The sequence below is a fragment of the Carcharhinus amblyrhynchos genome, chromosome 25, assembly GCF_965287045.1.
Source record: "Carcharhinus amblyrhynchos chromosome 25, sCarAmb.v2.hapA, whole genome shotgun sequence".
In the NCBI taxonomy this organism is placed as follows: Eukaryota; Metazoa; Chordata; class Chondrichthyes; order Carcharhiniformes; family Carcharhinidae; genus Carcharhinus; species Carcharhinus amblyrhynchos.
The window spans coordinates 43,150,770-43,177,935 of NC_137348.1; the positions used below are offsets into that span (position 1 = coordinate 43,150,770).

The 27,166-nt window shown below is 47.4% G+C and overlaps 1 protein-coding gene across 1 annotated transcript; it reads right to left on the reverse strand.

Moving 5' to 3' along the window:
* On the reverse strand, positions 1-26,251 carry LOC145358271 (ciliary microtubule inner protein 2A-like). The gene is made up of 7 exons (XM_080212151.1): positions 26,199-26,251; positions 19,134-19,354; positions 17,401-17,549; positions 16,368-16,503; positions 12,162-12,256; positions 3,162-3,270; positions 1-74 (listed from the first exon to the last, which is right to left on the reverse strand). The coding sequence occupies exons 1-7, from the start codon at positions 26,249-26,251 to the stop codon at positions 1-3; spliced, it is 837 nt and encodes a 278-aa protein (XP_080068277.1).
* Between the last annotated feature and the right edge of the window lie 915 nt (positions 26,252-27,166).

Consider the following 27,166-nt stretch of genomic DNA (forward strand, 5'->3'; position numbering starts at 1 on the left):
TTACAGACAGTGGATTTGTCTATGAGCAATTCTAGAATTCTTGCCAAATGTTGATCCGATATCAAAGTTAGCCCCTATAAAACACAAAAATTAAACACGTGAGATTCAGAATAAAGGTTCTCATTACATCAGCTAGCAAATAATTGAGCCGCTAAACTGACCTAAACCAGAACTTCAAGGTAGGAACATACTACTAAATAAACATCCCGTAGGACAACTGTATAACTGTATCCCAGGATGTTGTGAGAGACTAGGGAGGAAATTGTGGGTCCCCTCGCCGAGATATTTGAATCATCAACAGCCACAGGTGAGGTGCTGGAAGATTGGAGGGTGGAAAATGTTGTGCCTTTGTTCAAAAAGGGCTGAAGGGCAAAGCCTGGGAACTACAGGCCAGTGAGCCTCACATCTGTGGTGGATAAGTTATCAGAAGGTATTCTGAGAGAGAGGCTCTACAGGCATTTAGAGACACAAGGACTGATTAGGGACAGTCAGCATGGCTTTGTGAGCGGAAAATCATGTCTCACAAATTTGACTGAGTTTTTTGAAGGGGGTAACCAAGAAGGTAGATGAGGGCAGTGCAGTTGATGTTGTCTACATGGACTTTAGCAAGGCCATTGACAAGGTACCACATGGTAGATTGTTGCATAAGGTTAAATCTCACGGGATCCAGGGTGAGGTATCTAAATGGATACAAAATTGGCTTCTTGACAGAAGCCAGAGGGTGGTTGTAGAGAGTTGTTTTTCAAGCTGGAGGCCTGTGACCAGCAGTGTGCCTCAGGGATCGGTGCTGGGTCCACTGTTATTTGTCATTTATATTAATGATTTAGATACGAATTTAGTAGACATGGTTAGTAAGTTTGCAGATGACGCCAAGATTGGTGGCATAGTGGACAGTGAAAAAGGTTATCTAGGTTTGCAGCAGGATCTTGATCAATTGGGCCAGTGGGCTGACAAATGGCAGATGGAGTTTAATTTAGATAAATGTGAGGTGATGCATTTCAGTAGACTGAACCAGGGCAGGACTTACTCAGTTAATGGTAAGACGTTGAGGACAGTTATAGAACAAAGAGATCTAGGGGTACAGGTTCATAGCTCCTTGAAAGTGGAGTCACAGGTGGACAGAGTGGTGAAGAAGGCATTCGGCATGCTTGGTTTCATTGGCCAGAACACTGAATACAGGAGTTGGGACGTCTTTTTGAAATTGTACAAGACATTGGTAAGGCCACACTTGGAATACTGTGTACAGTTCTGGTCACCTTATTATAGAAAGGGTATCATTAAACTAGAAAGAGTGCTGAAAAGATTTACTAGGATGCTACCGGGACTTGATTGTTTGAGTTATAAGGAGAGGCTGGGTAGTTTGGGATTTTTTTCCCTGAAGTGTAAGAGTTTTAGGGGTGATCTTATAGAGATCAATAAAATAATGAGGGGCATAGATCAGCTAGATAGTCAATATTTTTTCCCAAAGGTAGGGGAGTCTAAAACTATAGGGCATAGGTTTAAGGTGAGAGGGAGAGATACAGAAGGGTCCAGAGGGGCAATTTTTTCACACAGAGGGTGATGAGTGTTTGGAACGAGCTGCCAGAGGTAGTAGTAGAGGCAGGTACAATTTTCTCTTTTAAAAAGCGTTTAAACTGTTACATGGGTAAGATGGATATAGAAGGATATGGGCCAAATGCAAACAATTGGGATTATCTTAGGGGTTTAAAACAAAAAGGGTAATATGGACAAATTGGGCTGAAGAGCCTATTTCCATGCTGTAAACCTCTATGACTCTGTGTTGAGCGTGTGTGCAGACAATGCAGAAACCTATCTGTTGTGTACTACTTGTACATCAGAGTTTGAGCAGTGATAGCTGATCTAACATTTCCCAATTACAGATGTTAGGCTAACTGGTCCACAGTTTCCTGCTTTCTGTTTCCCTTGAATAGTGATGTTATATTTGTATTCTCATTGCTATAAATTGTACAGAAACCAGAACACAGAGCTTAGGAACCGAAGTAACCTGGAGACAGCTACAGAATGCTCAGAGTGAACCCACAATTTAACCCTTTTACAGTTTTAACAATTTTGTTTCCCCCCCGACGCATTTACCACCCCATCCAGCACCCCACACAAGAAAAAACTAACAGGAGTAAGAATTACAAAAAGGAAAAGGCCCAGGAGACAAGGAGACAATAATATAAGGGCAAGGCATCACCAGGGGCAACAAGGGTTAGATGTGAGCCAAATGGAAAGAGGCAAAGCATGAAAAAAATGGGACATGTCCTCTCTCTGTCTGATCGACCCCAAAAAATTAAACTATTGGGGTCTGATAGTTTTCATTACAATCTACTGACTGACACATTTACACTTGCAGCAGCTACCAGCTTAAAATGAGTCATAAAAGCATTTGAGAATACTCAGAACACCTTCAAAAATACTCTCGGCTATTTACAGATGTATGTAATAGTGACAGATCAGCCATGATCTTATTGAATGGTGGGGCAGGCTCGAAGGGCTGGATGGCCTACTCCTGCTCCTATTTCTTATGTTCTTATGTATGTTATTTTAAATTACTTTATGTCAAGTTGGGTGCCTGGTTCTTTAACTATCGTCAGTGCTAGGTCGCTCTTGTAACCATACTGACATTCTTTGGTGAATGGAGTTCAGTGTCCCTCATTCACAAATTGAGCACCAAAATTAGCCAATATTTCTGGGTGATGTCATGACAGCGCCTGTTCGAAATGTACACAAGGGTCACCTCCGCAAGTACCCTTCCTTGTCTGAGGTACAATGCAGTGGAAGGATCTGGAAGCTCAACTTACCCTGTTCATAAGGCCTGGCTGTCGATCTGAGTTTTGTAACCTGTAAGGTTTTGTATGTGTTTTTAGTTAACTGGAAAACCAAACAGCTGTCCCAAAGGTGTTCAAGGTGATTAAAGGATTTGATAGGCTAGAGGGGAGATCCTATTCCTTTTAGAAGTCCAGAACAAAGGAAGCATAAAATTAAAGTCAGGATGGTTTAGAGATGATAGAAAATAATTCTTTACACAACGTGGATATGTGAGTTTGTTGATAAATCGGCTCAGGTGGCGAGATGTCTTACCCACTGTGGTCCAGTGTATGGTGAGGTGTAATCAGGGTTTGTACAGTGACTGGACACTCATAAACATTACGTACCTGGCACATGACCACTGTATTTAGGAACCATTGGTGTGCTGGGGTAAAGTCTAACCTCTGGCTTTGGCATCTCCTCTCGATAACCTTTCAGATTGTTTCTCACGAGATACTGAAAAGAAAATGTTCACAATCAGAGACCGTCCTGTCTGAGATTTCAAACTGAGAACAGGGAAATCCGGTGCTGCGTGGGCCCATTGTTCAGCTGTATTTAATATGATCCGTACAATACAGTAGCAAGGGCTGTCTGTGATAGGATCCCAGCTGCATGAAATATTTAAACAGAACCCTTCCCGTACTCAGAGGATCCCAGTGTAATTTATACCCGAGCTGTCATTGCCATTTAAGAGGCACTGCTGTCTATAACCCCAAATCGTTCCACATTGGACAAGCTGCTGAGGGAGTATGTGAGACCATTGAGGGAGTGCAGGTTATATGGGATAATTATAGGTGCAAATCCCCCACAGTCTCCTTAACCCTGTGTGCCTGTCCATCCAGATTACATCAAAGCAACTGACACAGAGTGACATGAGTCACGTTGAGATCAAAAAGGGAAGGTATTGGGGTTCTTGAGGTACATGAAGAAAGTAAGGAGGTGTGGGATAGAGGGAAATTTGGCCAATTGGATAATTATCCCATAGAAGACAGAGGGTGGTGGTGGAGGGAAAATTTTCAGACTGGAGACCAGTTACCAGCGGTGTACCACAGGGATCAGTGCTGGGTCCTCTGCTATTTGTGAGTTTTATCAATGACTTGGAAGAGTGGGTGAGTAAATTTGCTGATGATACCAAGATTGGAGGAGTAGTGGATGAGGTGGAGGGCTCTTGCAGGCTGCAAAGAGACATTGATAGGATGCAGAGCTGGGCTGAAAAGTGGCAGATGGAGTTTAACCCTGAGAAGTGTGAGGTGGTTCATTTTGGTAGGACAAACTTGAATGCAGATTACAGGGTCAACGGCAGGGTTGTAAGGAATGTGGAGGAACAGAGAGATCTTGGGGTTCATATCCACAGATCTCTGAAGGTTGCCACTCACGTGGATAGAGCTGTGAAGAAGGCTTATAGTGTGTTAGCGTTTATTAACAGGGGGTTTGAGTTTAAGAGCCGTGGGGTTATGCTGCAACTATACAGGACCTTGGTGAGACCACATTTGGAATATTGTGTTCAGTTCTGGTCACCTCACTATAAGAAGGATGTGGAAGCATTGGAGAGAGTGCAGAGGAGATTTACCAGGATGCTGACTGGTTTGGCGGGTAGGTCTGATGAGGAAAGGTTGAGGGAGCTGGGGCTTTTCTCTTTGGAGCGGAGGAGGATGAGAGGCGACTTAATAGAGGTTTATAAGATGATGAGGGGGATCGATAGAGTGGACGTGCAGAGACTATTTCCTCGGGTGGATGTAGCTGTTACTAGGGGGCATAAATATAAGGTTCATGGTGGGAGATCTGGAGGGATGTCTGAGGTAGGTTCTTCACTCAGAGAGTGGTTGGGGTGTGGAATACACTGCCTGCTGTGATAGTGGAGTCGGACACTTTAGGAACTTTCAAGGGGTAATTGGATAGGCACATGGAACACACCAGAATGATAGGGAGTGGGATAGCTTGATCTTGGGTTCGGACATAGCTCAGCATAACATCGAGGGCTGAAGGGCCTGTACTGTGCTGTAATGTTCTATGTTTTTATGTTTCTATTAAGGTAGATAAGTCCCCAGGGCCTGATGGGATATACCCCAGAATACTGAGACAGGCAAGGGAGGAAATTGCTAGGGCCTTGAGAGAAATCTTTGTATCCTCACTGGCTACAGGGGAGGTCCCAGAGGATTGGAGAATAGCCAATGTTGTTCCTTTGTTTAAGAAGGGTAGCAACAATAACCCAGGTAATTACAGGCCAGTGAGCCTTACATCAGTGGCAGGGAAATTATTGGAGAGGATTCTTTGAGACAGAATTTATTCCCACTTGGAAATAAGTGGATGTATTAGTGAGAGGCAACATGGTTTTGTGAAGGGGAAGTCGTGTCTCACAAAGTTGATTGAGTTTTTCGAGGAAGTGATGGAGATGATTGATGAGGGTAGGGCAGTGGATGTTGTCTACATGGACTTCAGAATTGCCTTTGACAAGATCCCTCACGGCAGACTGGTGCAAAAGGTGAAGTCGCATGGGATCAGAGGTGAGCTGGCAAGGTGGATACAAAACTGGCTCGGTCAAAGAAGACAGAGGGTAGCAGTGGAAGGGTGTGTTTCTGAATGGAGGGCTGTGACAAGCGGTACTCATCAGGGATCAGTGCTGGGACCTTTGTCCTTTATAACATATATAAATGATTTGGAGGAAAATGCAACTGGATTGATTAGTAAGTTTGCGGACGACACAAAGGTTGGTGGATTTGTGGATAGCGATGAGGACCATCAGAGGATATAGCAGGATATAGATCAGTTGGAGACTTGGGCAGAGAGATGGCAGATGGAGTTTAATCCGGACAAATGTGAGGTAATGTATTTTGGAAAGTCTAATACAGATAGGAAATATACAACAAATGGCAGAACCCTTAAGAGTATTGATAGGCAGAGGGATCTGGGTGTACAGATACACAGGTCACTGAAAGTGGCAATGCAGGTGGAGAAGGTAGTCAAGAAGGCATACGGCATGCTTGCCTTCATCGGCTGGGGTATTGAGTTTAAAAATTGGCAAGTCATGTTGCAGCTTTATAGAACCTTAGTGAGGCCGCACTTGGAATATTGTGTTCAATTCTGGTCACCACACTACCAGAAGGAGGTGGAGGCTTTGGAGAGGGTACAGAAAAGATTTACCAGGATGTTGCCTGGTATGGAGGGCATTAGCTATGAGGAGAGGTTGGAGAAACTTGGTTTGTTCTCACTGGAGCGACGAAGGTTGAGGGGAGACCTGATAGAAGTCTACAAGGTTATGAGGGGCATAGACAGAGTGGATCGTCAGAAGCTTTTTCCCAGGGTGGGAGAGCCAATTATTAGGGGGCATAGGATTACAGTGCGAGGGGCAAGGTTTAAAGGAGGTGTACGAGGCAGATTTTTTACACAGAGAGTAATAGGTGCCTGGAACTCGTTGCCAGGGGAGGTAGTGGAAGCGGATACGGTAGTGACTTTTAAGGGGCGTCTTGACAAGTACATGAATAGGATGGGAATAAAGGGATATGGTCCCTGGAAGGGTAGGGGATTTTAGTTAAGTCGGGCAGCATGGTCGATGCAGGCTTGGAGGGCCGAAGGGCCTGTTCCTGTGCTGGAATTTTCTTTGTTCTTTGACTGAGGCGAATCAATGTAATATATCTAGTGTTTGGGTTAAAGAATTAACCAACAGGACGGGAACAGTATTGCCTGGTGATTGTTGAGCGGTGTTCATTCAGGCAAGACTGTTCCCTTCCTGTTGGCGAACACTTCAGTGGTCACGGGCATTCAGCCTCTGATCTTCGGGTAAGCATTCTCCAAGGCGGCCTTCACGACACACGACAGCGCAGAGTCGCTGAACAGAGACTGATAGCCAAGTTCTGCACACATGAGGACGGTCTCAACCGGGATCTTGGGTTCATGTCGCACTATCTGTAACCCCCATGACTTGCCTGGGTTTGCAAAATCTCACTAACTGTGCTGGCTGGAGACAATACACATCTCTTTAACCTGTGTTTAACCCTCTCTCCATTCACATTGTCTGTACCTTTAAGACTTGATTACCTGTAAAGACTCACATTCCAACCATTATTCTGTAAATTGAGTTTGTGTCTTTATATGCCCTGTTTGTGAACAGAGCTCCCACTCACCTGACGAAGGGACAGGCTGTCCCAAAAGCTTGTGGCTTTTGCTACAAATAAACCTGTTTGGACTTTAAACTGGTGTTGTGGGATTTCTAGGCTGAAAGTGACACAGCTGCTGTATCAGCTCACTAAGAGCGGATCATGGAAAGAAAGACACTACAGCTCCATCTGGCAGAGGAAGAGTCCAGAGGACAGGTCTGAGCAAGGGATAGGCTTCACTGTAAGGATTTCATTACTATCAGTGTGAGAACCCATGAAATGTGGTTCCAATCCTGTTCTCTATTTATCTAACTTGAACAAGGCCAGTTAATATAAGTCTCAATATCCAACATCGCAGTGAAAGACCAGATCTGTCGGGAGTTTAACACCCATCAGCAGAATCCCTTCCTCATTCACAACATATTTACCGACTGAGGGCTTTCAACCCAACAGTGGTTGTGGACCCTTCTGCCTCAGACATCATAGCCTGGGAAAGATAAATGAGAATGGAGAGAGCTTTGTGCAACTAATGCCTTTCAGAACACACCAGGCCACAAGGTGACCCGGAGATATCCAGGATCAGGACATTAGCACGAGCTGAATCTGATCATCAATAGGATACGCAAGGATATTTTGGCCTTGGAGGGAGTGCAGAGGAGGTTTACTAGACTGATACCGGAGTTGAGGGGGTTGAGCTATGAGGAGAGGCTGAATAAACTAGCCTTGTACTCGTTAGAGTTTAGAAGAATGAGGGGAGATCTCATTGAGACGTATAAGATGATGAAGGGGATGGATAGGATAGAGGTGGAGAGACTCTTCCTGCTCAGAAAGGACAGTAGGACTAGGGGGCACAGCCTCAAGATAAAAGGGGGGCGGTTTAGAACGGAGTTGAGGAGGAACTTCTTCACTCAAAGGGTGGTGAATCTCTGGAATTCTCTGCCCGTTGAAGTGGTGGAGGCTGCCTCACTAAATATTTTTAAGAAGCGGGTTGATGGGTTTTTGATAAGCGAGGGGATTAAGGGTTATGGGGAGAGGGTGGGAATGTGGAACTGAGCAGCGACAGATCAGCCATGATCTTATTGAATGGCGGGGCAGGCTCGAAGGGCTAGATGGCCTACTCCTGCTCCTATTTCTTATGTTCTAGATGTGACTCTTGGCTCAGTATTCTCAACACATGCAGCTCCCATGGTGCTGACTGGGGTATAAGTCACTCCCTGGTGTGTGCCTGGGTTAGCATGTATCCTTCATAGTTTCTTCGTACATTTTTTCTGATAAAGAAACAGTTTAAAGGGATACGAGGAACGGGTAAGGAGTGGATTTGAGACCCGGGAGCGATCAGCCATGATCTGACCGAATGGTGGGCCAGCTTTGAAGAGCTCCTAATTCCTCTGCTCCAATGTTCTTTCACTGGATAAAACAGACACTCCCACACAGAGGGTGCAGAAGCAAAATGAAACATCAAGATATTTTCCCACACTCTCAACAAATGGGAAGCAAGAGCAGGAAAATGCTGTTTCGGGGTGAACGATACTTTGATAGAACCTGTCATTGAATCCAAACAGTCCCCTTTCATTAACGAGAGATCTGAATGAGAAGGCTCTGTATACACTGAGAACTGGGCGGCACGGTAGCACGGTTGTTAGCGCTGCTGCCTCACAGCTCCAGGGTCCTGGGTTCGATTCCTGGGTCACAGTCTGTGTGGAGTTTGCACGTTCTCCCCATATCTGAGCGGGTTTTCTCCGGGTGCTCCAGTTTCCTCTGTCAGTCCAATGATGTGTGGGTCAGGTTGACTGGTCATGCTAAAATTGCCCCCTAGGATGCGTAGGTTAGGGTGATTAGCAGGGTAAATATGCGGGGTTACGGGTTATGTGAGGGTAGTAAGGGTGTGGAATGCCCTGCCTGCAGCAGTTGTGGACTCACCAACTTTAAGGGCGTTCAGATGGTCAGTGGATAGGCATATGGATAACACTGGAATAGTTTAGGTTAGAGGGTCATTAGATTGGTTCCACTGGTCGGCACAACATCGAGGGCCGAAGGGCCTGTACTGCGCTGGAATGTTCTATGTTCTATTAGGCCTGGGTGGGATTATTGTCGGTGCAGACTCAATGGGCCAAATAGCCTTCTGCATTGTAGGGATTCTATGAACTGCTTGAAGTAAAGTCCAAGAGACTGCTAGTTGGTGTCCCCACTGGTTATAACATCCAGATACCCTTCCACACGGGGAACGTGAGGGGCATGTTCAAAACAGGCAAAGAAAATTACTTCATTGAAAACCACCTCGCAAACTCCTCTAGCCGGGAAACTGCAGCATCTATCTCTGCTGGAGAGCAGTCGCAGGACCCCAGTATATGTGTGATGTGAAGATATTGGACAAGAGCAAAGGGTGATCCCAGTGATTGGAACAAATATCGAGGCATCTCCCTATTGAGCATCCCGGGAAATGTATTAGTCAGACTGCAGGTCCTGAATGAACATATCCATCCTGAACCTCAGTGTACCTCCACAACAGGGAGATCCACAACTGAAATGATCCTCTCAATCCGGCAGCTCCAGCAGAAATTCCATCAACAAATAAACCTATTGGCTTCATAGATCTCAGCGAAACATTCACCATGTGAGCAGAGAGTTGTTGGAGAAAATAGACTGCCCACCAAAGCTGTTCAATCTGATCTCATTCCATTGTACAATGGGTAGGGCAGCTATAACGAGGCAACATCAGAACCCTCTGAAATCCGAGATGGGGTCAAACAGGGTTGGTACCCACAGTCCTTGGCTGTTCTTTGTTGCTCTCATCTGTCTTCAGGCTATCTGCGTTGGGGGTCTACTTACTTATCAGGACTGAGCACCATTGCCCACCTGAGATCCAACAAAACAGTGCACCAAGTTCTTATCAGGGAGTTGCTTTATGCTGACGGTGTTACACTATCATTCTAATCAGAGAAACACCTTCAGAATCATTAGGGTGGCACGCTGACACAGTGATGAGCACTGCTACCTCACTGCTCCAGGGATCTGGGTTCAATTCCAGCCTGGGGTCACTGTCTGTGCAGAGTCTGCACATTCTGTGTCTGTGTGGGTTTCCTTCGGGTGCTCCGATTTCTTCCCACAGTCCAAAGATATGCAGGTTAGGTGGATTGGCTATGGCTAATGCACAGGGTTACAGAGACAAGGTGGAGGGGAGGGCTTGGGTGGGCTGCTCTTTCAGACAGTCAATGGGCCAAATGGATTCTTTCTGCACTGCAGAGATTCTATGGATCAAATGGACAGACTTCCTTTTCCTGTAAAGAACATCAGCATCAGAAAGACAAATGTGATGCCCCAGGATGTTATTAGGCCACCAGCTATTAGCATTGCAATTGATCCTGGAGTTCCACATGTCTAGGCTCCACAATCACCAGCAATCTGTCACTTGATGCTGAAATTAACTCTCACATCCCAGAAGCTGCAGCTGTTGTGTCCAAGTTGAGTAAAATAGCGTGGAGCAACAGCAATCTAAGTGAGGACACCAAACTGGGAGTCTAGCAAGCCTGTGTCCTCAGGGTCCTTGTCTACAATGTTGAGACCTGGACAATGTATTCTCTCCAGGAGATAATGCTGAACAGTTTCCACCTTTACGATCTCGAACATATCTTTTGGCAGAGCAAGATGACCAACGCAGAGGTTCTGGAGAACGATAATTCCATCAGCGTACACTCATTACCAAACCAACAACTCCTGAGCTGGCTCAGTCACGTTCATCGGCTTAGTGATGGCCCTTAGCCAAAAGATTTCTGTACGGTGAACTGGCAGGACACTCACAGGAGAAATGAAGGTGGCAGACATTGACACTGACAACTGAAAGATATTCCTGGTGGATGTGAGCTCTGGAAGCTGATAGGAAAAGGCAAACAGAAGCCAAAAAAAGGCTCAGCGTGCCAAGAGGCGAGCCTGGAGAAAACAGAGGCTGAGGAATTGTGGATCTCAGCCCACTGCCTTCCTCTGCCAAAGATTGCAATGTCGGAATGAGGCCCCGGAGACACATCGGGTGATGCTTAACAAAGAGTTGACCAACACAGCGCAGGGCATCATTTTTCGAGATCATCATAAAACCCTACAGTGCAGGAAGAGGCCCTTCAGACCATCGAGTCTGCACCGAACACAATCCCACCCAGGCCGTTTCCCCATATCCCTACATATTATACCCACTAATCCCTCTAACCTACACATCCCTGGACACTAAGGGGCAATTTTAGCATGGCCAATCAAACCTAACCCACACATCTTTGGACTGTGGGAGGAAACCAGAGCACCCGGAGGAAACCCAGGCAGACACGAGGAGAATGTGCAAACTCCACACAGACAGTGACCCGAGCCGGGAATCGAACCCAGGTCCCTGGAGCTGTGAAGCAGCAGTGCTAACCCACTGTGCTACCATGTCACCCCGAGAGGAAAGGCTTCCACTTACTTAAAAGGACAAAGTGTAGGACACCAGTTAACGGTTAGGCTGCAGAGGAGCCTTACCTTGTTCCACAAATCCAGGATCACCACCTAGCCCCAGAGACTAGTTGACCAGGTCACCAAGGGTTGAATGAGCCTGGAGCCAGCCCCCTGCCTCGGGGCTGGAGTAGGGGTGATTTGCTGTGGACTTTTGGCCGGGTAGCCCAGCAGGTTTGATAAGAAAGTACAAACATACCAATGTACTCACTCTGCTCTGTTCCGATCCCTTCCAAGAATCAGCTGATCTTCCCCTGGTGAAAAGCCCTCGTGGATGTTATTTGTTCCCACACTGAGTTGGTGGATATGTGGATAAGAACCGTACTGAAGCCTAATGTTATTGTTAGGGATTCTGTCATGGACACCTCTTCCCAAAGCTCAAACCATATCAGGAGGTGAGAAACTGAGGATATATAATTTGAATTACTACATCAACATATCCCTTCTCCAACTAGTGTGCCTCAATGTTCCTGATTTCCAATTTCTCAAACTCTTTGCTTTCGAGATGACATTATCACTAACATTGGCTTTTGACCAAAAAGTGGATTGAAGCCCAGATTACTAAGGTAGATATAATTGGATGAATGGAGATGATATTGAATCTTCAGAAAGGAAATTTTCACTGCTATCAGTCCAGTCCGGAATGACAATATATTAGTGCTTCAGGGGTTAACTTACAAAGGCAAAATGTTAAGAGAGGAAGGTTTGAAATGAGGAGACCTGGTCTCAGAAGCATTTGGACAGTGACACGGTGAGAGAGTCTTGGAGAGATACCAGTACCTGTTTGCGTTGAAACTTGTCCATGGCAGTCTTCACCTCCTTTGGGTAGGAATGCCCAAACTCGTAATCCATTCGTGGAATAAATCCAGTGTAACCTATACCAGCGATGAATAAAAGAGAATGTTATTAATCTGTTCAGAGAGAGCTGACATTTATCTCCCTAAAGGACCCTGTCACCAAATTCAGGACTCACAGCAGCTCAATAGTAAGGGCTTGTAAAGACTCGGGGTTTCAAGTGATGGAGCGGGCATGATGCTCCTTGGTGTTGTCTGTGTTAACCCTGCCAGGGTTTGTGGAATCAGCAAGAGGATGTCTTATTTCTGTCACGGTGTGGCTGGAATTCCAGTTTCTGCCTGCCCTATATAAACAATAAAAGTTGTTTAAGAGTTACTTAGACAGGCACATGAGCGGGATGGAGACGGAGGGATATAGGAGATTGTTTTAAATAAGGTTCAGGAGCATTGGGACGTCCCTGGTAGTGTATAAGGATGTGGAATGATACTAATGTTTTTTCTCTTTTCATTCACAGGTTTTAAGTCGGTCCGCCTTGTGTCCAACGAGGGGCATCCACGCGATGGGTTGTACTGGGGCTGCTCTTGGTTGTTTGAGATTGGCCTAGTGCTTCATGTCGTTAGTGTGTGTCTAAACTGGACCAGGTACTGGGCAAGACGACAGCTCAGTGACTATCGCTGATTGCTGTGCAGACACATGGATTTGGGCCGGTGTCTGTGGGAGTTTGCGCATTCTCCCCGTGCTTGCGTGGGTTTTCTCCGGGTGCTCCGGTTTCCTCCCACACCCCAAAGATGCGCTGTTAGGCTGATTGGAGGTAATAAATTGTCCCTAAATTAGTTTTCCCTCAATGTGGAATGCCATAAACAACAGATAAGGGTCATGGGTGGAGAGGGTAATGTTAAAATGGCGGCGTGGGCTCATTGGGCCGAAGGGCCTGTTTCCCGGGCTGTTTTTGTTCTTTGTTCTTTGATCTAGTGCCCAGCTCCACTGATGGTGGATGACTTGGAATCTGCCTCCCTTTCCTGAAATATTTTGGGACTGATTTTCCATCTGGGGCCAAGAAACTGACAAGAAGGCCATCTCCCGGTCACGGGGAGTGTGTGTGGGGGGGTGGGGGCAGGAAGTGGGTGTTGTAAGAGTGGGGGGTGGTGCATTGCGGTGGGGGAAGCCATTGCACTGGTTGTGGGGGGGGGTGCGGATTGGCCACGAGGATGGGCAGCGAGTTGGGACTGAGTGAGCATTTAAACACACGGCGGCAACTTTCATTTTAGTGAAAGAACTGAAGCCTCGCTGATGGGAGAGGGAAGGTAGGGAGGTGGTGTTCCAGGCAGGGCTGTCCCTCACTTCACAATGAGATCATCCTGGAGTGACGGAGAGGAGGGGGGGGGGTTCCCTTTCCAGAGGCTGGCAGAGAAAGGCCATCTCAATGATCTTAGACACCCCGGCGAGGTGAATAGAAAACTAGATGCTTATAACGAGTCACTGGGTACTCGAGCTGTGGAGCCTGAGGGCATACGTGGCAGGATTGTGAGCCCAGGATACTTTCCCAGTCCTTAGCAAGGGTGCTGAGAATCTGCCTCCTGCAGCATCCCTTGTCAGTGAGTAGATAGATGGCATTGGGCACAAGGACTCCTCCTCGTGTTTCGTCCAAGAAAGCAGATCCTACCCCCAGGGAGAGGAGGGAGGCCCCAAATCCACCCCAGCCAGACTGAACCCTGTCCCCCCCCCCCCTCCCATGGGAAATGCACAGGGTCACAGAGATAGGGGAGAGGAGAGGGTGGGATGCTCTTCCAGAGGGTCAGTGCAGACTCAATGGGCCAAATGGTCTCTTTCTGCATTGTAGGAATTTGATGCTTAGAACATTACAGCACAGTACAGGCCCTTCGGCCCTCGACGCTGTGCCAACCTGTATAACCAATCTAAAGCCTATCTAACCTACACTACTCCAATATCATCCATATGTTTATCCAAAGACCATTTAAATGCCCTTAATGTTGATGAATCCACTACTGCTGCATAAAATATTCACAGTATTGGATATCGCCAACGGATTCTGGTCCTTACCATTGGATCCCGAATCCCAAGACAAGTTCACCTTTACAGTGGGAGACTAACAGTACACTTGGACTTGCCCACAACAGCCCCACTATCTTCCATTGAGTAATGAGTGACATCCTGAACAGGGTAGAACTGCCAGAGGGTAGCACAATCCTACAATATGTAGATGATATCCTAATAGCTTCGGAGTCCAAGTCAGGACATCAAGAAGCCTTATATTTAGTATTGAATGAATCAAAAACCACAGGGTTAAAGGTGAGCCCCAAAAAGGTACAAACCGGGAAAACACAGATCCTGTATCTAGGACACCTAATATCAAAGAACAAAGAACAACACAGCACGGGAAACAGGCCCTTCAGCCCAACGAGCCCGCACCACCATTTTAACATTGTGAGTCCCCTCTTCCACCCATGACCCATGTCTACGCTTATGGCACTCCACACTGGAAACCAGATTGAGGGGAGACTAATTTAGGGACAATTTGTTACACCAATCAGCCTAAGAGCACATCTTTGGGGTGTGGGAGGAAACCGGAGCTTGTATTGGAACAAGCACTTAAATCACTAAGGCATAGCAGGCTATGGTCCAAGTGCTGGTAAATGGGCTGAGTGTAGATTGGTATTTGATGGTCAGTATTGACATGATGGGCCGAGGGGCCTGGTTTTATATTGTGTGACTCTCTGAGCCTCTCCCTATATTGGCCAATCCCAACATTTCAGCCCCTTGGCCTACTGAATGTTCCACTGCTCTCTCTGTCATAACCATGAGGCTGAGAGGGGTCGTTACCAGATCTCCCCGGGGCAGGGGGGGCCCTTGTGGAGTATGAGGTGCCTCATTGAGAGGCTTGCCCCCTCAGAGGGAAGCAGCAGCGGGGAGTATTTTAACCCGGGACTTTACCCAGAGCTGTAGGTCTCGGGGTGAAGGTTCCCCGACTGGAAACTGCCTCTCTTTTGGCAGTGAAGGGTGTCAGTGTTGGGAAATTGGTGCCCTCGCTCTCTCTCTCCCAATTAATTCCACAAATCAATTACCATTTGCATGAAAAAGTTCCTCTCAGCTTCATTTCAGCTGCTCCTAAATCAATGGCTCCCAACCTTTTATACACCTCAAACTATAAAAATATTTGAGACACTCCTACTTTATTCTCTGTCTTCCCCATTTACTGAAACTCTATTTTGAACTTTTCTCTGTCCTCTAGACTGTTTCTTTAAATCTCTTCCTGTCTCTCTCACTTTTCCCAGGAGTTTTTGAGTTTCCGCTCTTTGTGTGGGTGCGTGGGAACCTTTATCCTCAGTTCCAAGTCCCGTTGGCCAATGCACTTGGGCCTGACCAACATTAAAAATCTAAACCATGCCCGCGTGGCTCTTTCCCAGCTGGCACACTAGTCCTGTTGTCCTTTCTAAGCGGGAAGAATCTATCTACCTCTTTCTAAGACGTATAAGATAATGAAGGGGATGGATAGGGTAGAGGTAGAGAGATTCTTCCTGCTCAGAAAGGACAGCAGGACTAGGGGGCACAGCCTCAAGATAAGGGGGAGGGGGGCAGTTTAGATCGGAGTTGAGGAGGAACTTCTTCACTCAAAGGGTGGTGAATCTCTGGAATTCTCTGCCCGTTGAAGTGGTGGAGGCTGCCTCGCTAAATATATTTAAGTCACGGGTAGATAGGTTTCTGATAGACAAGGGGATTAAGGGGAGAAAGCGGGAAAGTGGAACTGAGCCACTTCAGATCAGCCATGGTCTTATTGAATGGCGGGGCAGGCTCGAAGGGCTAGATGGCCTACTCCTGCTCCTATTTCTTATGTTCTTATGTTCACACGTGCAGGAGGCCCAAGATTCATCTTCAAAAACCAGTTGTAATCTTGAAACATTTTGAATATTTTTTCACTCGGTGGGGGCTGGGTATCTTCACCACACAGTGTGCCACACACCTTGGTTGGAAACACTGTCCTAAATCATTATATTGAATGGGAACTGTGTACCATGGCAATGGGTTTGTTTAAACATTCACATGAAACTCATTTGTCAGTAGTTTTAACTCAAATGTTCCTGGTTCGTATGGCCCAGGAGCAGGTTTTGGTTATATCCTGGTCTTGTCACCTCTCATTCTGAATTCTTTTTCTAGCTTGTTCCTCTCACATACCTGAAATTCCTCTCCTCTGGAGTTCTGGAGGCTGGGTGGTAAACTCATGCTTGTGTTTGTAAAGATGAGTCCAGCTGACTGGGTCCACGTCTGCAGCCAGAGGTTTCAGGGGCCTGTTCTCACCCACTGCTACTAGCTGAGGGAGTGAACGTCACCGCATTAATATCTTACTCATATTCCCAGCGTAGGGTTAAATATTCAGTCTCTCAACGTGAAAAGCACTGAGTGTTATCCTGTGCCGCTCTCCCTCCCCATTCATTCCTGGGTGTTACAACCCCAGCTGATGTTGCTGTTGGACAGTCAGGTCCCAGAATAGAACCCAGGCTGGAAAACCTTCACTTTTATTTTTAGCTGCACCTTAGAGTTCCCACTATTTTGCCTCAATAGGGTGGCACGGTAGCACAGTGGGTTAGCACTGCTGCTTCAGAGCTCCAGGGTCCTGGGTTCGATTCCCGGCTCGGGTCACTGTGTGTGGAGTTTGCACATTCTCCTCGTGACTGCGTGGGTTTCCTCCGGGCGCTCCGGTTTCCTCCCACAGTCCAAAGATGTGCGGGTTAGGTTGATTGGCCATGCTAAGAAATTGCCCCTTAGTGTCCAGGGATGTGTAGGTTAGAGGGATTAGTGGGTATAATATGTAGGGATATGGGGATAGGACCTGGGTGGGATTGTGGTCAGTGCAGACTCGATGGGCCGAAGGGCCTCTTTCTGCACTGTAGGGTTGTCTGATTCTATGGAACACCCAATGTGCCAATTTTCCATTCCCCGAGTTTGCCAATTCATCCAGCACTGAAGATAATTGTGCACCGTAAGCCTCCACTCACTGAGAAGTGGGTTGTGTCTGCCAAAGTTAATTTGATGCCTTCCTATAGTGAGAGGGACCTGAATGCCATCAGCCTGGGCTGAAATAGAACCCAAATCCATTCTCACCACTCACACTAAATAACAATGCTATTGGGAAATGCTGCTCTTACACCATGTACATGTGCAGCTACTATTGAATGTTCTGCTCCCCTCAGCATCCTTCAGGTCATACCTTTCTCCTCCCATCCACGTACGTAATGAGCACGGGCTCTTTAAGCTTCTGAGCATTTTCCATTTGGCGTCTTCGCAGGCCGAGTCCAGACTCCAGACTCTCCTTGTAGTAGTTTCCACCGTAGCTGAATAGCTTCTGAGGGATGTAGCCTGATGAATAAAGATGGTAAGATGAGAGGAGGGTGGAAATCAGCGGTCTAGCCCAGTCCTCAAGGTGCGGAACGTGAGCCTTCATCTCAAGGGGCTGGAGTACAAAGAACTGGGTGTTTTGTTACCGTTACAGAAAGCTTTGCTTCGACACCGCACGTTCAGTTCAGCGCTCCACATCTCAGGAAAGATTGCTTTCCCCTCGGTGTGGGTACAGTCTAACCCTGGGGGGAACATTAAAGGGTTAAATTATAGGGACAGTTTGCAGAGACCAAGCTCGGAATCTCTCCAAAGTAGGAAACTAACAGGCGATCAGATTGAGGACCTTAAGACGATGAGGATAGATTGGGGGAAATGATGGTGGGGGTCCAGAATAAAGGAAAGCGGATCCTAAAATTAGAGAGACGCTGTCCAGGGGAAGTGTCAGTAAAACTGCTTCACACCCAAGGGAGGGGAAAGTTGGAACTCTGTCCCCCAGAGCTGTCGAGGCTTTGAAAATTTCAGAACTGAGATTGACAGATTTTTATTCGGAAGGATATTTGGGGATATTACCAAGGTGGGTAAATGGAGGTACGGACCACGATCAAACTGAACAGCAGAAAAGCTTCAGTGGCTGAATGGCCTGTTCCTGTTGCAAATTTCTTATGAATATTAAGGAACAGCCATGAGTGGGGATTAAATCAGGTTTTGGATGCAAAGGTCAAGGGTTTTCCTTGGGGGTTGGAAATTTTATTATTTTCTCTGATGTTACTATCACACTGAAAACTATAGAACATAGAACATAGAACGTAGGAACCTATTGAGAGGGTGCAGAGGAGATTTACAAGGATGTTGCCTGGATTGGGAGGCATGCCTTATGAGGATAGGTTGAGGGAGCTGGGACTCTTCTCCCTGGAGAGACGAAGGTTGAGAGGCGACCTGATAGAGGTTTATAAAATGTTGAGAGGAATAGATAGGGTGGATTCTTGGAGGCTATTTCCCAGGGCTGAAATGGTCGCTACGAGAGGACACAGGTTTAAGATGCAGGGAAGCAAGTACAGAGGAGATGTTAGGGGTAAGTTTTTCACTCAGGGTGGTGAGTGAGTGGAATCGGCTGCCGTCAGTGGTGGTGGAGGCGAACTCGCTGGGGTCTTTTAAAAGACTTCTGGATGAGTATATGGGATTTAATGGGATTGGGAGTTACAGATAGTTCTATGGCCTGGTATGTATGGATATGATCGGCGCAACTTGTGGGCCGAAGGGCCTGTTTGTGCTGTGGTGTTCTATGTTCTATTAAGTACCTCTGCTATTTCTTCCAGTTCCATACAAACTTCCCCACCATCACTCTTGATAGGCCCTATTCTTTCACGTTTTATCCTCTTGCTCTTCACATACTTGTAGAATGCTTTGGGGTTTTCCTTAACTCCGCCTGCCAAGGCCTCCTCAAGACCCCTTCTGGCTCTCCTAATTTCCTTCTTAAGAATCGGATTAAGTTGGGCTTCACATTTTAGAACTTTTAACTGCTCCTGCCTCTCTCTCAGCCCCCTTCCCCGGAGTGGCTGTCTGTGGGACGTTACAGAGATCCGTGCGCTGCAGGCAGTGACTTACCAGTATAACCCGGAATGAGTTTCTGTGGGTGGATCTGATCTGACACATCAGGGGGACAGTATTCCTTGTACTCAGGAAGATAGTCATCTGGAGGCTTAGTGACTGGCAACAGGAGAGAATGGTCAGCTCTCGAAATCTTAGGATCCTTCAGGATATCGTGGGTCGTCCTCCCATAAGTCTTGCCAGAGCGGAATGGGATTGTCCGGGCGTATCCTCTGTATCTGTACGAGAGTTAAAAACAGGACAATGTTTCAGAGCGGATCATTGCCATCAGGCTGCGAAAACCCCAACCCCAGGGACACCAGACTCTGGACAGGTTGTAAGGTGGAGGACGGTGTTATCCTTCTGAGTTGTTTAAGAGTAACTTAGACAGGCACATGAGTGGGTTGGAGATGGAGGGATATAGGAGATTGTTTTAAATAAAGTTCAGTAGCCTTGGGACGTCCCTGGTTATGTATAAGGATGTGGAATGATACTAATGTTTTTCTCTTTTCATTCACAGGTTTTAAGTCGGTCCGCCTTGTGTCCAACGAGGGGCATACACGCGATGGGTCGTACAAGGGCTGCTCTTGGATGTTTGAGATAAATAGCCTAGTGCTTCATGTCATTAGTGTGTGCTTAAACTGGACCAGATACTGGGCAAGACGACAGCTCAGTGACTATCACTGATTGCTGTGCAGACACATGGATTTGGGCCGGTGTCTGTGGGAGTTTGCGCATTCTCCCCGTGCTTGCGTGGGTTTTCTCCGGGTGCTCCGGTTTCCTCCCACACCCCAAAGATGTGCTGTTAGGCTGATTGGAGGTAATAAATTGTCCCGAAATTAGTTTCCCTCAATGTGGATGGCCATAAAACAATAGATAAGGGTCGTGGGTGGAGGGGTTAATGTTAAGATGGCGGTGCAGGCTCGTTGGGCCGAAGGGCCTGTATCCCGGGCTGTTTTTGTTCTTCGTTCTCTGAGCCCTGCTCCCTCCTTGCCCATTCCCCACCCTCGCTCCGATCCTCCCCACACTGAGCACAGATTGGCACTTTGGCAGCTACTATTTGCTGGTAACTCTCCACACAGAGATCGAGAACATGGCAAAACAGCCAGGTTCCGTTCTAATCGTTCACTAGTACAGCTGAGCATGCATTCAACAACAACTTGCATTCATACAGCACCTTTAATAGTGTAAGAACATCCCAAATATAAACCTACCTTCTCCTGCCATTGATGAATTGTTTGGGAAGCGTGAGTAACAGAATGGGGAAAGGAGAACAGAAACATCTCGAGCTCTGACTCCAGCTCCAACACATCCTAATAATTTCAGTGTGTAGCCATAGAACATAGAACATTACAGCGCATAACAGGCCCTTCGGCCCACGATGTTGCGCCGACCAGTTACAAAAACAATGACCCACTAGCCTATACCAATCCCTTTTCGTCCGTAAACCTATCCAGAGATCTCTTAAACGCCCCCAAACTAGACGCATTTACAACTGCAGCAGGCAGGGCATTCCAGTCCCTCACCACCCGCTGGGTAAAGAACCTACCCCTGACATCCGTCCTGTAGCTACCCCCCCTTAATTTAAAGCCATGCCCCCTCGTGCTAGCTTTCTCCATCCGAGGAAAAAGGCCATCACTATCCACCCTATCTAAACCTCTAATCATCTTATATGTTTCAATAAGATCCCCTCTTAGCCGCCTTCTTTCCAACGAAAACAACCCTAAATCCCTCAGTCTCTCCTCATAGGACCTCCCCACCATACCAGGCAACATCCTAGTAAACCTCCTCTGCACCCTCTCCAACGCCTCCACATCCTTCTTGTAATGCGGGGACCAGAACTGCACACAGTACTCCAAGTGCGGCCGCACTAGAGTTGTGTACAGTTGCAACATTACACTGCGACTCCTAAATTCAATCCCCCTACCAATAAACGCCAAGACACCGTACGCCTTCTTAACAACCTTATCTACTTGATTCCCAACTTTCAGGGATCTATGTACACACACACCTAGATCCCTCTGTTCATCCACACTATTCAAAGTCTTCCCGTTAGCCCTATACTCGACACATCTGTTGCTCCTACCAAAGTGAATTACCTCACACTTCTCCGCATTAAATTCCATCCGCCACCTCTCGGCCCAGCTCTGCAACCTATCTAAGTCTCCCTGCAGACTATGACACCCTTCCTCACAATCTACCACACCTCCAATTTTGGTGTCATCAGCAAATTTACTAATCCACCCAACTATACCCTCATCCAGATCATTAATAAAAATTACAAACAACAGTGGCCCCAAAACAGATCCCTGAGGCACACCACTCGTAACTGTACTCCATGATGAATATTTACCATCCACCACCACCCTCTGTCTCCTATCTGATAGCCAATTCCTGATCCAACTTCCTAGATTACCCACAATCCCATACATCTGCATTTTCTGCAGAAGCCTACCATGGTGAACCTTATCGAACGCCTTACTAAAATCCATGTATACCACGTCAACTGCCTTACCCCCATCCACCTCTTTGGTCACCTTCTCAAAAAACTCAATAAGGTACAATAATCTGTGCACAGCAAGATCCCAAAAAAAACAGCAATGTGATAGTGATCAGATAATCTCATTGATTGCGGGGTAACTATTGGCCAGAACTCCCCTCTATTTCTTGGCAATAGCAACGTTGGATCTGTCACATTTACCTGAGCGGACAGCTCAGGAGGAGGGAGCCCCTACAGTGCAATATTCCCTCAGTATGAGCGTTGGACAGTGAGCCTTGACTTTCCTGCTCAGGTCCTGGACATGGACTCTAACCTTTCCTTTTTACATCCACAGGTGATTCTGTCCGCCTTGTTGTCCAACAAGGGGTATACACGCGGTGGGTCGTGCGAGGGCTGCTCTTGGATGTTGCTTCAAGAGTTGCCTAGTGCTTCACATCCATTAGTGTACGCTTAAACTGGACCAACTGACAGGCAACAGGACAGCTCAGTGACTATCACTGTTTGCTGTGCAGATACAGGGACCCGGGTCGGATCTCCGACTTGGATCAATGTCTGTGGGAGTCTGCGCATTCTCCCCATGCCTGCGTGGGTTTTCTCCGGGTGCTCCGGTTTCCTCTCACACCCCAAAAACGTGCTTTTAGGCTGATTGATGTCAATAAATTGTCCCTAAATTGGATCTCCCTTAACGTGGCACACATATAATTCTCTAAACTTCCGCCCCCTTTATTGTGGAGTTCCACTAGGGGTAGGCAAAGCATCGACGAGCGATGAAAGACTTGAATGAGGCTCTCACTGAGTGTTAAAATGGGCGGCGTGGGCTTGTAGGGCCAAAGGGCCTGTTTCCTGTGCTGTTCTTTGTTCTAACTCACCACCCTATGACTCAGGGACAAGGCTGCTCCCAACTGAAGGGCAGTTGAGAATAAGTAGCCGCCTGTCTCTTAGTCTTGATGCAAACAAATGGTATTTCTGAGCAGAACCATGACCCTAATGTCTGCAGGGTGGTTAATGGAAGACTTTTAGTGGCTGAGACTGAGACCCCACCATCTGCAGCTGCTTCACCAATGACCTTCCCTCCATCATAAGGTCAGAAGGAATAACTGTGCAATGTTCAGCACCATTTGCGACTCCTCAGATACTGAATCAGTCCCTGTCCAAATGCAGCAAGACCTGGACAATATCCAGGTGTGGGCTGAAAGGTGGCAAGAACATTGTGGTTATTTTTATTTGTTCATTCGTTTATTCGTGGGCGGCACGGTAGCACAGTGATTAGCACTGCTGCTTCACAGCTCCAGGATCCTGGGTTCGATTCCCGGCTCGGGTCACTGTCTGTGTGGAGTTTGCACATTCTCCTCGTGTCTGCATGGGTTTCCTCCGGGTGCTCTGGTTTCCTCCCACAGTCCAAAGATGTGCGGGTTAGGTTGATTGGCCATGCTAAGAAATTGCCCCTTAGTGTCCAGGGATGTGTAGGTTAGAGAGAGTAGTGGGTAAAATATGTAGGGATATGGGGGTAGGGCCTGGATGGGATTGTGTTGGGCTGAAGGGCCTCTTTCTGCGTTGTAGGGTTCTATGATTCGTGAATTGTGGCTATCACTGGCAAGGTCAGCGTTTATTGTCCATCTCAAATTACTCTTGAAAAGTGGATGTTTATCTTCCTTCTTGAACTAGTCCAATTTTTGTGTTGAAGGTACACTCACAGTCAGTTATCACAGTTGGCTGGCTGGCTAGTTTGTGATGCCTGACAAATTTGATTGAGTTTTTTGAAGGGCTAACCAAGAATATAGATAAGGACAGTCTGGATGTTGTCTACATGGATTTTAACAAGACCTCTGTCAAGGTACCACATGATAGGCTGGTCAGTAAGATTAGATCACATGGGATCCAGAGAGAATCAGCCAATCGGATACACGGTTGACTTGCCAGTATGAGATAGAGGCTGGTTATAGAGGGTTGTTTCACAGACTGGAGGTCAGCGGTGTGGCCCAGGGATCGGTGCTGGGTCCACTCTTATTTCTCACTGTGTTAATCATTTGGATGAGGATTTAGGAGGCATGGTTAGTAGGATTGTGGATGACACCAAAATTGGTGGCACACTGGACAGAGATGATTATGTCTAACACTATAAAGGGATTTTGATCAACTGAGCCAGCGGGCCACGAAATAGCAAATGGAGTTTAACTCCGATAAATGCAAGGTGTTGCGTTTTGGTAAGACAAACCAGGGCAGGACTTATCCAGTTGATGTAGGACCCCGGGTAGTGTTGTCAAACAGAGAGATCCAGGGTTGCAGCTATATAGCTTCTTGAAGATGATAGACAGAGTGGTGAAGAAGGCATTTGACACACTTGCCTTCACTGGTTACAGCACAGAGTACAGGAGGTGGGTTGTCTTGTTACAACTGTACAAGACATTGATGAGGCCACATTTGTGTACAATTCTGGTTACCCGGCTATAGAAGGATGTTATTAAACTGGAAAGGGTGTTAAAAATGATTTACAAGGATGCTACCGGGACTGGAAGGTCATAAGGAGAGGCTGGATAGTCTGGGAGTATTTTCATAAAATTTTTTCTCGCAGTTGGAGGATGTGGTCAAGAAGGCGTGCAGTGTCTTCATTAATCGAGGGATTGAGTTTAGGAATCGGGAGGTAATGCTGCAACTTTATAAGACCCTTGTCAGACCCCACTTGGAGTACTGTGTGCAGTTCTGGTCGCCTCACTACAGGAAGGATGTGGAAGCTATTGAGAGGGTGCAGAGGAGATTTACAAGGATGTTGCCTGGATTGGGAGGCATGCCTTATGAGGATAGGTTGAGGGAGCTGGGACTCTTCTCCCCGGAGAGACGAAGGATGAGAGGCGACCTGATAGAGGTGTATAAGATGTTGAGAGGTATAGATAGGGTGGATTCTCGGAGGCTATTTCCCAGGGCTGAAATGGTCGCTACGAGAGGACACAGGTTTAAGGTGCAGGGAAGCAAGTACAGAGGAGATGTCAGGGGTAAGTTTTCACTCAGAGGGTGGTGAGTGAATGGAATCGGCTGCTGTTGGTGGTGGTGGAGGCGAACTCGCTGGGGTCTTTTAAAAGACTTCTGGATGAGTATATGGGATTTAATGGGATTGGGGGTTATAGATAGGCCTGGTAGGTATGGATATGATCGGCGCAACTTGTGGGCCGAAGGGCCTGTTTGTGTGTAGTGTTCTATGTTCGATGATATTATTGAATGGTGGAGTAGGCTCGCGGGGCTGAATGGCCCACTCCTGTTCCTATGTCCGAAGAGTCATGAAGAAAGGTTGTTAACCTGAACATTAGCCCTATTTCTTTCTCCACAGATACTGCCAGACTCAGAGTGCAGTCTTGTTTGATCATTGGCAGATTGTCCGTCTCCCTCAGACACTTGCAAACATTTTAGAACTATAACTAACAGCAGCAGCCAGTAAAATCTTTTACTCAGCACTGGGTTTATTTCACCCAAATCTAATTAACATCCCAAATTGTTCCACAGAAGAAGGACAATGGACAGGAAGCCAAAGGAGGCATCCAAAGTGATGAGAACCCGGGTGAAAGAGGTGAGTTTTAAGAAGTGACAAAGAGACAAAGGATCTAAGGACAGAATTCCAGAGTTAAGGGCCTGAAACGCAGAGCTGCCAACAGTGGAGAAAGGGGGAGGCGTAAGAGGCCGGAAAACACCGTTTGGAAAATGGGGCAAAGCAAAGAAGAGGTTTAAATACAAATGTGAACATTTTAAATGGGGAGACTGGAGGTGAGGGAGCCGATGGTGAGGGTAAGATCGATTGGTGGGTGAATGAGGAGGAGACGGGAAGCAGAGTCGCGGATGAGCTGAAGGTGCGAAAGGGGGGGAAGAGAGAACATTGAAATAGTTCTAACTGTCGCTGACGGCACTGCTGAAGCTCCAGTAAAGAGGCAGAGGCTGGCAACGGTACTGAGATGATAGAGAGATGGATGGGTGAAATATGGACTAGAGACAGATCAGTTATCCGGAATGTCTGCCGGGAAATCCTGAAATCGAAACAGAAAATGCTGGCGGTGTTTGGGCATTCCTTGATGGGATAATTCAAAGTGGAAAAGTTTCTTATTTCATTCCCAGAAAGAAGCTCATTCACCAGTTTTGGGAAAACACAATTCGTTTGTTTACAAGTTAGAACTATACCGAGCGTAATAACTCAGGAAAGCTGGCTGGAAAGGAATGGTGCTTACCGTTAACCACGGAATTAATCTACTGCTCCAGTTCTGTAAGCCCTGCCTGGGATAAAGGGCCCAGGGGTGAGTTCCAGCAGCACCGGCCATTGCCTGTTACCAGGGGAACTCAACGAGCCCCATGGGGAGGTCGATGAGAGATTCCCGATGGGACTCCAGAGAGTTCCCACACCCCAGGCTGACACCCTCGTGGCTCCAATCAGCTCCTGAGAAGACTCTGAGCGCAGAACGCTCATCAGGGTGATCCCCCCCACAACCCACCCTGCTCCTCGATTGGTTTCCCTGGGTCATGTGACCCTCAGTTGATCCTTAAAGGGCCAGGCACTGGAATCCCCCAGTTTCGGGGCTTCTATTCTATATGAGAGGGTGCCTTACCCAGGTATATAATGCGGTTCTGGAGTGAGGAGAGGCTGTTTCTGATCATCCATCCCCCCTCGATGCAGATGTGTTGCGATCTGTTGGATGTTTAGGAGCCTCAGGCCTTTCATACTGTCAGGTGTTAAGCTGTTACTTAGCAACCGGCTTATAGTCCTCATGACAATAGCACTGGCACCCCTGCCAGTCAAGCAATCCTCAGCCTGTTTCTCGATGCTGAGATAACTGGACGTTCGGACATTGCAGCAAACATGATGGGCTCATCGATTCCGTATCGGTCACACTGGCCAAGGGTTCTGGTGGATAGCAGTGGCCGTATCGTGGGTCAGCACCACGACGGAGGCAGTTCCATATCCCGTAAGCCTGCGTACCGCGGGAGAGCTCCCCTCCACCCGCCGCGACACTACTGCTTTAAGGACAAATATTTCCCCCACGGCAGCCAGGAATTTCAATCCCTCCTCTCGCAATACCAAGCCCGGGCAATGGCACAGCCCGGACTGGAATGCGTGGGGGTACACATCCCAGCCCCGTTGGAGCAACAAGCCCTGCCTCAACTCATGCAAGGGACTGAATCGACCGACCAGCCCCAGGGGGCTCAGGAAGACAGCCACGAAGGCCAAGGAACGTCAGCAGCCCCTGACGCCGCTGAGACGGGTCAAACGGAGAACCAAGGAGCTGGAGGACCTTCTCAAGGAGGGATGCCGATCGGGCCAACAACCTGTCCACAACTTCAGCAGAAGTGCCCGTGTGAGCTGATCACTCGGATCTGTTGTCCGTGTAAGGAGCTCATGGAACGCGAGCTGGCGAGACTCGCCGCCCAGTGCCCAGAAACATCGCCAGAGCAAGGAACAGAGTCAGTGGGCACCTCGCCCATCCAAGCCGAGGAGAGTCTGCAAGTCTCTCCTTCGCAACAAGAGGTGAGCACGTCCCCCGAGGCACCCGAAGACTTGGAGACGTCTCCCCACACG

What these genes read in the sequence shown, in the direction of transcription:
- LOC145358271 (XM_080212151.1), bottom strand. Translation starts at nt 26,251, where the DNA reads ATGGATGATCAGAAACAGCCTCTCCTCACTCCAGAACCGCATTATATA. An exon ending in ACTCATTCCGGGTTATACTG is followed by an intron (nt 17,550 to 19,133) that starts GTAAGTCACTGC and finishes TTTATTCATCAG; the next exon opens with GCTACATCCCTCAGAAGCTA. An exon ending in ATACAGTGGTCATGTGCCAG is followed by an intron (nt 75 to 3,161) that starts GTACGTAATGTT and finishes TGTGTTTTATAG; the next exon opens with GGGCTAACTTTGATATCGGA.